The sequence below is a fragment of the Triturus cristatus genome, chromosome 11 (genome assembly GCF_964204655.1).
Source record: "Triturus cristatus chromosome 11, aTriCri1.1, whole genome shotgun sequence".
Lineage (NCBI taxonomy): Eukaryota > Metazoa > Chordata > Amphibia > Caudata > Salamandridae > Triturus > Triturus cristatus.
The window spans coordinates 53,279,695-53,289,306 of NC_140594.1; the positions used below are offsets into that span (position 1 = coordinate 53,279,695).

Consider the following 9,612-nt stretch of genomic DNA (forward strand, 5'->3'; position numbering starts at 1 on the left):
TCCCTGCCCCTCACCCCACACCCCCGTCCCACCACAGACCCCACCAACCTCTCCCCGCCCCTCACCCCAACTCCCCCGTCCCACCACCAGACCCCACCAACATCCCCACCCCTCACCCCCGGCCTACCGCCAGACCCCACCAACTTCCCCCCACCCCACGCCCCCGTTCCACCACCACACGGCGACATACACAAACACACCATGTTCTTTAATATCAAAAATCACATTTATTAATCGTCATTGCAGAAAAGTTTGGTCGGTCTCTTGCAAAATGTGTACATTTGAAATACATTTACATGTTAAACGGTTAAGTTGGGTGACATTGCTTCTGTACATATAACAAATATTACATATATCACATATACAGCATGTGGTAACTCGACATGTAGCGGGCAGGGCCTGTGAGCCTGTAATCTGAGGCCTGTGTATTCGGGTGGAGGGAGAGGTAGGTCTGTACCACAGCCCAGGCATCATTTTGCATGCGTCCCTAGTCTTCCACTGAGTGTGTGATCTTGGACACATTGCTTGTGTGATCTTGGACACATCGAACTAAAGGAGCCTCTCTACAAAGTCTCCAGGGAGTTCCTGCCGCACTTCCTTACCCTCGTATGAGTTTTTCTTTGATTCCTAAAGCCTGGATTTTATCTCGGAATAGGATAGCCATTCACTGTTTTCTGCTGCAGGTCATTTTCACGACTCTCAGCCCCGAAGCCCACAGCTTTCTTGCACCGGTGACCCGAGGCGTCTCGTCTACGCCCCTGCCCCACTCTCCTGTGTCATATTTACACCCAAATGACATCTGAATATTTTTTCGGAATGATGTGATGCGAAGCGTAGTTTTCTGAACATACATTTGGCTGCAGGCGGTGTTCCACGTTGCACATAATAGTTATAAATAAATATTCGTTATTTAACCTAGCGCTTAATATTAAAGATGACCTTGCTTCTAAGCACTCAGTTTTGGTGAATAAGGGAAGTAAGGCACGGAGAAACGCAGTGATGTTTCATGATAACAGGCAACAGGGCAAGGTATAAACAACAACAGAGATGGCACCATTTAACGGATATGGAGAGTGAGTGAAGGGCCGAAGTGCCCCCTTTAGGTTGAATCTGTAACCGCAGGTTGCACACACATTTCACCTGCATATCTACCCACCCTCCACCCCAGCCGACTGACTTTGAACACGAAATGTAAAAGGACTGCCCCACATTTCATTTCAGAAAAGAAACAGGACAGCAGGCTAACGAGGTTATGTAGTCCGTATTGCAATCGGGGCACCTTGTAACATGTTAAAAGGAGTACTCGGGAGTACTGTGCATTGAGACAATGCAGACACGGAGCAACGCACATAACAGACCTCACTAACATCCAACCTAAAAGCATAGGGGCTGATTTATGAGCCCCTTGCGCCACTTTTGCGTCACTTTTAACATGGGAAAAGTGACGCAAAAGTGGCGCAAGGGGCTCATAAATCTGCCCCATAGTTTTTACTCTCATAACAATATTGAAAGGCCTCCCGAACTAGTGGTTGTCAGGCGCACCAACCCAGCGAGTTAACCTACTCGCGTTGCACACATGCTGGAAACCTCCTGCTTCCAGAGCAGAAAGTTTGGACAAAACAAACTTGACACAGTTTAGTATGAAAACAAATATGGTTGGTTAAAAATTAAAAAGCGGTTATATAAAAAGATTCTTCTAACTAGTGTACCGGGGAGGGGTGGAAGGCTGGTGTGGGAGGGGCGGGAGGGGTCTTCTAAGCTAAGGGAGATGGTGGGTGGGTGATGTCAGGGGTCGTTGGGACCATTTCTTTGTATTTGCTGTATATATTTCCTTCAATATTAGCTTATTCATTGGAATGAGGGTTAGAAGTAAAAGCGAACCCACAAAGGGTACAGAATGGCACGTCATTAGAGGGTATAATCAGTTCAGCTAAGGGGTTAATAAGAAACGAAGAGTCTAGAAAACTGATGGAGGGCAACTGCCAATGGTTGCCGGAATGCCTTTTGCTCAGTCCCTTGCAATTCACGTCATCAATACGTCATCATTGATCAGCTATCTGATGTCCATTGATTGATACGGTCAGTGTTTGGTGACGGACAGATATGGGCAGCTCTTACTGGCAGATTAGCATGACGCTCGTTCATTGAGAGAGCTGAACGAGGCTGGTTGGCAGACACAAATGATGCTCCATTGCTGGCGGGTTTGAAGAGTATTCATTCCTTGTTAGACATGAACATTGATCGCTCACAGTTATCAACGGCGTTCATTGGTGTTCATTGTCGGATACAATCGAAATTTGTTGACATAATCAATAAAGTTCGGTTATTGACACTTCTGTAGACCATTAGTTCATTTACATATACAAATAATGCTTGACGGATGTAAGCAATGCTGGTGCAAGCTATTGTTAGGTACAAATGAGTCTTGTATGTCCAGTCGAGGCTGGTAGGAGTTGACTTGCGTCCATCTCAAGGCGTTGTGTCCACACACTGCCAATGTTCTTCGGTATATGGTTCGAGATTCTGTCAATGTCTGACACGACTGTTCTGCGCGCACACGTTCTACGTTTGAGGAGTGGCCGACAGACATTGGATGACCAACAAGGGGATGCACTGAGTCGGGTTTCCCTTCGAGGGACCACGCGTGGTACCACAAGTCCATGTCTAGTGGAAGTCCATGTCACTGGAGAACCTCTTATCTGCGTTTGCTCCTCCACCCCTCAAGGCCCATGTCTAGCATGAGGTTACACCATGAGGTCATGTAATCCCGCCTTGATCCTTCTCGAAGAAGGTGCCTAGACACCCCATGCTGGTGTCTAGCTAAAGGACATGCGAGTTTAGGACGTGTCGCCTGGCCTTGGTGCTCTACCCCTCCTTCAAGAAAATGTCTAGGCACCCCAAGATCATGTCTTCCTAGAGGCCATGCCAGTGCTAGACATCTCATGAGGACGTGGTTCTCTAGCACTCCTTGAAGAAGATGTCTAGGCACCTCAAGATCATGTCTAGCCAGAGGAAATAGCAGTTGAGGACATGTTATCTGGCCTTGCCCCTCTAGCCCTCCTTGAAGAAGATGTCTAGGCACCTCAAGATCATGTCTAGCCAGAGGAAATAGCAGTTGAGGACATGTTATCTGACCTTGGCCTTCCACCCCTCCTTGAAGAAGTTGTCTAGGCACCTCAAGTTCCTGTCTAGCCAGAGGTCATGCCAGTTCTGTGCATGTCATCTGGCCATGGTTCTCTACCCCTCTGTGAAGAAGTTGTCTAGGCACACCAAGATCATGTCTAGCGAGAGGTCATGTCAGTTCTGGAAATGTCACCTGCACCTGTTCCTCTAGCCCTCCTTGAAGAAGTTGTCTAGGGCACCTCAAGTTCATGTCTAGCCAGAGGTCATGGAAGTGAAGGACATGTCACTTGGCCCTAGTCCCTACCCCTCTTTGAAGATGTTAGGCCACCCCAAGTGCTTGCGTACAGGTCTTAGGCTTGAGCCCACTGTCTTTAAATTGTCCCCAGTGGTTCCTGGCCCTTCAAGGTCCTTCAGCCAGGGTCTCAAGGATGGAAGGTGAGTCACCCCAAGTGCAGGCCTACAGGACAGGTCCAAGACTTGAGCCACTGTCTTTGCAGTGACCTCAGTGGTCAGTGGCTTTGAGTTCCTGGGCCCCACAAGGTCCTTCAGCCTGGGTCGCCAGGATGGAAGGTGCTCAGACATAGTTCTTGGGCACCTTGGGTCGCCAAGAAGATGGAAGTGCTCAGACATAGTTCTTGGGCAGTCTGGGACTCCAAGATGGAAGGTGCTCAGACATTGTGCTTTTTGCTGTACTCCCGGTTTGAGATGGCCTTGCGTGGCACGGAGTACATGTCTACAGGTCCAAGGCTTGAGCCCACTGTCTTTGCCTGACCTCAGGGGTCAGTGGCTGGGAGTTCCTGGGCCCCACAAGGTCCTTCAGCTTGGGTCGCCAGGATGGAAGCTGCTCAGACACAGTTCTTGGGCAGCCTGGGTCGCCAGGATGGAAGGTGCTAAGACACAGTTCTCTGGCAGCCTGGGTCGCCAGGATGGAAGGTGCTCAGACACAGTTCTTGGACAGCCTGGGTCGCCAGGATGGAAGCTGCTCAGACACAGTTCTTGGGCAGCCTGGGTCGCCAGGATGGTGGGTGCTCAGACACAGTTCTCTGGCAGCCTGGGTCGCCAGGATGGAAGCTGATCAGACACAGTTCTTGGACAGCCTGGGTCGTCAGGATGGTGGGTGCTCAGACACAGTTCTTGGACAGCCTGGGTCGCCAGGATGGAAGCTGCTCAGACACAGTTCTTGGGCAGCCTGGGTCGCCAGGATGGAAGGTGCTCAGACACAGTTCTTGGACAGCCTGGGTCGCCAGGATGGTGGGTGCTCAGACACAGTTCTTGGACAGCCTGGGTCGCCAGGATGGAAGGTGCTCAGACATAGTTCTTGGACAGCCTGGGTCGCCAGGATGGTGGGTGCTCAGACACAGTTCTTGGACAGCCTGGGTCGCCAGGATGGTGGGTGCTCAGACACAGTTCTTGGGCAGCCTGGGTCGCCAGGATGGAAGGTGCTCAGACACAGTTCTCTGGCAGCCTGGGTCGCCAGGATGGAAGGTGCTCAGACACAGTTCTCTGGCAGCCTGGGTCGCCAGGATGGAAGGTGCTCAGACACAGTTCTTGGACAGCCTGGGTCGCCAGGATGGTGGGTGCTCAGACACAGTTCTTGGACAGCCTGGGTCGCCAGGATGGAAGGTGCTCAGACATAGTTCTTTTTGTCGTACTCCCCGTTGGAGGTGGGCTTGCGTGGCACCGAGTACTTCATTGGGAAGGTGTTCTCCTCCGCCTTGTTGCTGCAGCAGGAGCACAGGAGCAGGGAGCCCCCCAGCAGGAGCAGCGCTGTGGCCGCCCAGCCAATGTAGAGGGCAGAACCCATCTCCCGCTTCCTGGAGGGTGGCACCGTGGGGTCGTAGAAGTCCGTGATGACCAGGTGGGCGATCCAGCAGAGCGGGATGATGACCATGAGCCCGCAGAGGAGGTAGATGACTCCCCCCGCGGCCACCACCCGGCTCTTGACGGGCCCCGGCGGCAGGCAGGTGGTGCACTGGGCCCCCAGGATGGTGATCAGCATGGCGATGAGGCCCAGGATGGCGGCCACGATGGTGAGGGCCCGGCCGGCCTGCAGCTCCCTGGGGAGGGCCAGGATGGAGTCGTACACCTTGCACTGCATCTGGCCGGTGCTCTGCACCACGCAGTTCATCCACAGCCCCTCCCACGTGATCTGCGCCACCACGATGTTGTTCTCGATGAAGGCGGACACCTGCCACATGGGCATGGCGCACGAGAGGATGACCCCGACCCAGCCGAGGATGGCGAGGCCCAGGCCCAGGATCTCCAGCGCCGCCGTCGACATCTCTGGGGCACCGGCTGTGGACTGCCCAAGGTCAGCGGCGCGCCGGCTTCTTGGCGCTGAGAAGCAGTGCAAGGTCTGGACTCTTGTCTCTCTTGGGAGGATGAGCCGACTGCAGTTTGACAGGTTGGTCTGGGCACGGGGTTAGGGTTCCCAGGGCGGTGCCGTTCTCCAGCAGTGACACAAGTGCCTTGGTAGAGAGGGAAAGTCCTCAGCGGGCAGTGATGCGGCGGGCACCCTTGGCACGGATGCAACGACGCAGCCTCTTCCTTGGTCAGCGATGCGGCGGGCACCTTGGGCACGGACGCAGCAGCTCTCCTCCTTGGTCAGTGCAGCTTGTACCCTGGGCACCGAGTAACTGCTGGTCACTTAGACTTAGTTTCCAAGTGACTTTCTCTATTGGGGGAAAAGCTACTGGCTCTCTTGGGCTCTGAGTTTCTCTGTCCGCCTTAGAGCGCCTCTGTCCGCTTCAGGGCGCCTCTGAGCTCCGATGACTCCACTTCTGAAGAGCTCCGGGTCTGTGTGCGCCCAGGCTATGGGCTCGGTCATTAATAAGCTTCGGCAGAGGGCAGGCCATGCCCCTTCGGGATGTGGGCTGGGCCAGTCCCACAGAGCGCCCCCCACCTTAAGCCCCCCTCCCACACCCGAGCCCACGCAGAGCCTCTGCTCAGATGAAAGGCGGAGGGGAGCCTGGCACAAGGATTGATGTGAAATCCTGGAAACGGGATGGAGGGGGCTGTGGGGTGTGGCGCGGGGAGTGTGACCTGCCCTGAGGCCTGGGGGGATTGGGAGGGAGACGGGCACCGAGAACAGTGCACCGGAAAAAGAAACCTCTCCCGACTGCTCATAGAGAACAGACGTTCTGTGCCCAGAGCAGGAAGGCGCGTCCGATTGCACAAAGGGGGAAAACCAACGCAACCCCCCCCCCCCCCCCGACATTTCGAATGTTTTGTGCTTTTCCACTTTCCTTTGATACAAAAAGTTCCACTCTCCCCCCCCTCCCCCCCCCCCCCGCGCCTCTACGGGAGACGTGGAACCCTTCACTCTGTTATAATTGCCCCAAACTAACTCCGCTACGAAGAGGTCCGACTGCCTCACTGGGGTTTCAAGCAACAGGTGCATTGAACCGCCGATCTATCAACCTAGCGCCTATTTGTACCTTTTATGTTTCTACCCTTGGCACGAGGTGGTGATCTATTTATTACCGATTAGTACATGATACTCAATATAGTTAACGATATGAAAACTCTTGTTTGAGTCCCACAGAGTCCAAATTTGTGGCTCAGATTTTTCGACTGAAAACGCAGATTTCTTATTTCCTCGCAGGTTTAGAGAATTTCCTGCAGATTTTGTAAATCACACGCAGATCTTAAAAGCTGTTTCAGTTTGCTGGGTTTTGTTGGAAGTACGCGCAGACCGTGGCAAGGCCCCCCAGATCCTGTGACCTTGCCCGCGTTTCAAGGCAAGCGCCTAGAAGCTTCAGTTAGGTAGGAGGAACCACCAAACCCGCAGCGGAGCGAAGAACACAGGCTAGCGCCAAGCGGCATCGCTGGTACTGACGGAGGCACTGGTTCATTGCAATTGCAAGTCACCCGGTAACCCGATGTAGGCGCTATTCTATCCCACACAGTGACTGCAAGAGGCCACACTTTGTATGGGCCCAGTTATGTCAAGAATGAGCTGTACATAGATGTGGCCGAGACCTCTGCAGGGCTTTCCTTGGGCTGAAAAAGATCCTGTCACTAAAGTAGGGGTTCTCAACATTTTTACTTCTGGGGACCCCCACTTAATCAGTACTGGAACATGGGGACCCACACTGAATCACTATTGGAATCTGGGGACCCCCCACTGAGGTATTACTGGAAGCCGGACCCCGGTCTAAGCATTGTTGATGATATAAACCGATAAACACAAAAAATAATGAAAAAAGCATTCATCAAACATATATACAAATGATGATACGTTTTACTTAATTCTTCAACACGTGTAAAAAAAATGTTAATTTTAATAGAAAGGTTGAGGCTTTTCTAAATTCGACTGCGGCCGCTCATCGCCCATATTCTGTGCTCCTGCGCTGCTCCCGCCAATCAATCTGAGGACACTCATTTCATTTTTAGCCTCCAATTTCAAAATCCTTCACATTTACAAGCATTTTTTAATGATACATTTAGCTTCTTTACAGACACTTTATTAATCTGTTAATGTTATTTAATTTTCCCAGCAGTCGCGGCCTCCCCGAGGAGGCTTCACGGCCCCCAGGGGTGCAGGGACCACGGGTTGTGCCCCACTGCTCTACAGGATATGTTGGCCAAGAAGCACGGCGGAGAAGCACTTATAGGGGGCGTGGCCTCCGTAAGCAGGGCGCGTCTGATTACAAAGGGCCTAGAATCCCTCCTGGTCCTCCTGGTCATACCGCTCCTCCTGGCGGCTCTCCTAGTCATTCTCCTCCTTCTCTTTCAGCTGGTCCGCTCTGCCTGGGCCCTCCTGGTGTGGCCCTCCTTTGGTCATCGGCTCGTTTTTTAGGTCTCGCCTGACCCAGCGCATGCGCTGGTCTGGCGAGACTTATTGAGAGGGCTTCAAAAAGTGCTACCAGGCCAGCCTAGAGCTACAGTGCATGTGCGCGGGTGCGCGCGCCGTGCTTTACCGCGATTACTTTGACTTTCGCGGCCGCTTTGATGTTTGATCGCAATCGCAATCACTTTCGTGGCCTCACGGCCGCTTGGCATAGCCAATAAGTCTCGCTTTTGGGACCTTATAGGTATTTAGTTATGCAACTGTTGAATGGCTAAACACTTATAAGGTCCCAAAGGCGAGACCTATTGGCTATGCCAATGCTTGTTCTGGTAGCCTTGCGGCTCCCAGTGGTCTCAGTCCTTGTGGTTTTGGTCTTCCCCATAGCCGTTCCTCCTGCTACTTCTCCTTCTCATCCACCTCCTGTCCTCTTCTACCCTCAGTCCCTCTGGTTCTTCTGGTCTTCCTGGTCTTGGTACTCTAGATGTTTCTAGAAGTCTTTTACTGGGCCCGATAGTCCCGGACCTGGTGATCGTGGTCCTCCTCTTCCTCTTCATCTCCCTGGTCCAGCTCCTAGTCCTGAATCTCCTCTGCTTAGAACCTATGTCTGTGTGTCCTGGTTGCAGTGCTGCGGGGCTCGGTCCATCTGGTCCTGATGCTGCAGGTCCTGGTCCTCTACTCATGGTCCTCCTGGTATTCCTGGTCCAGCTCACAGTCCTGATTCTCATACACTTAGAGCTCTGTGTGTCCTGGTCGCAGTGCTGCCAGGCTCGGTCCTTCTGGTCCTGATACTGCAGGTCCTGGTCCTCTACTCATGATCCTCCTGGTCCTCTTGGCCGCCCTGGCCGTCCTGGTCCTCCTAGTTCTGATTTTCCTCTACTTAGACTTCTGTGTGTCCTGGTCGTATTTCTGGCAGGCTTGGTCCAGATACTACAGGTCCTGGTCCTCTACTCATGGTCCTCCTGGTATTCCTGGTTCTCCTAGTCCTGATTCTCCTCCACTTAGAGCTCTGTGTGTCCTGATCGCAGTGCTGCCGGGCTTGGTCCTTCTGGTCCTGATACTCCAGGTCCTGGTCCTCTACTCATGGTCCTCCTGGTCCTCTTGGCCGTCCTGGCCGTCCTGGTCCTCCTAGTCCTGATTTTCCTCCACTTAGACTTCTGTGTGTCCTGGTCGTATTTCTGGCAGGCTTGGTCCAGATACTGCAGGTCCTGGTCCTCTACGCATGGTCCTCCTTGTAGTCCTGTTCCAGCTCACAGTCCTGATTCTCCTCCACTTAGACCTCTGTGTGTCCTGGTCGCAGTGCTGCCGGGCTTGGTCCCTCTGGTCCTGATGCTGCAGGTCCTGGTCCTCTACTCATGGTCCTCCTTGTAGTCCTGGTCCAGCTCCTAGTCCTGAATCTCCTCTGCTTAGACCTTTGTGAGTCCTGGTTGGACTGCTGCCGGGCTTGGTCCATCTGGTTCTGATACTCCAGGTCCTCGTCCTCTATTTATGGTCCTCCTGGTCCTCTTGGCCGTCCTGGTATTCCTGGTCCTCCTATTCCTGATTCTCCTCCACTTGGAGCTCTGTGTGTCCTGGTCGCAGTGCTGCCAGGCTTGGTCCATCTGGTCCTGATGCTGCAGGTCCTGGTCCTCTACTCATGGTCCTCCTGGTCCTCTTGGCCGTCCTGGTATTCCTAGTCCTCCTATTCCTGATTCTTCCCC

General features: G+C 53.1%; 1 protein-coding gene across 1 annotated transcript; it reads right to left on the reverse strand.

The window, feature by feature from the left end:
* Positions 1 to 207: 207 nt before the first annotated feature.
* On the reverse strand, positions 208 to 5,941 carry CLDN5 (claudin 5). Its single transcript, XM_085636263.1, has one exon. The coding sequence runs from the start codon at positions 5,402 to 5,404 to the stop codon at positions 4,751 to 4,753; it is 654 nt and encodes a 217-aa protein (XP_085492389.1). The 5' UTR covers positions 5,405 to 5,941; the 3' UTR covers positions 208 to 4,750.
* Positions 5,942 to 9,612: the final 3,671 nt, after the last annotated feature.

Coding starts and splice junctions, on each gene's coding strand:
- CLDN5 (XM_085636263.1), bottom strand. CDS start 5,404: ATGTCGACGGCGGCGCTGGAGATCCTGGGCCTGGGCCTCGCCATCCTC.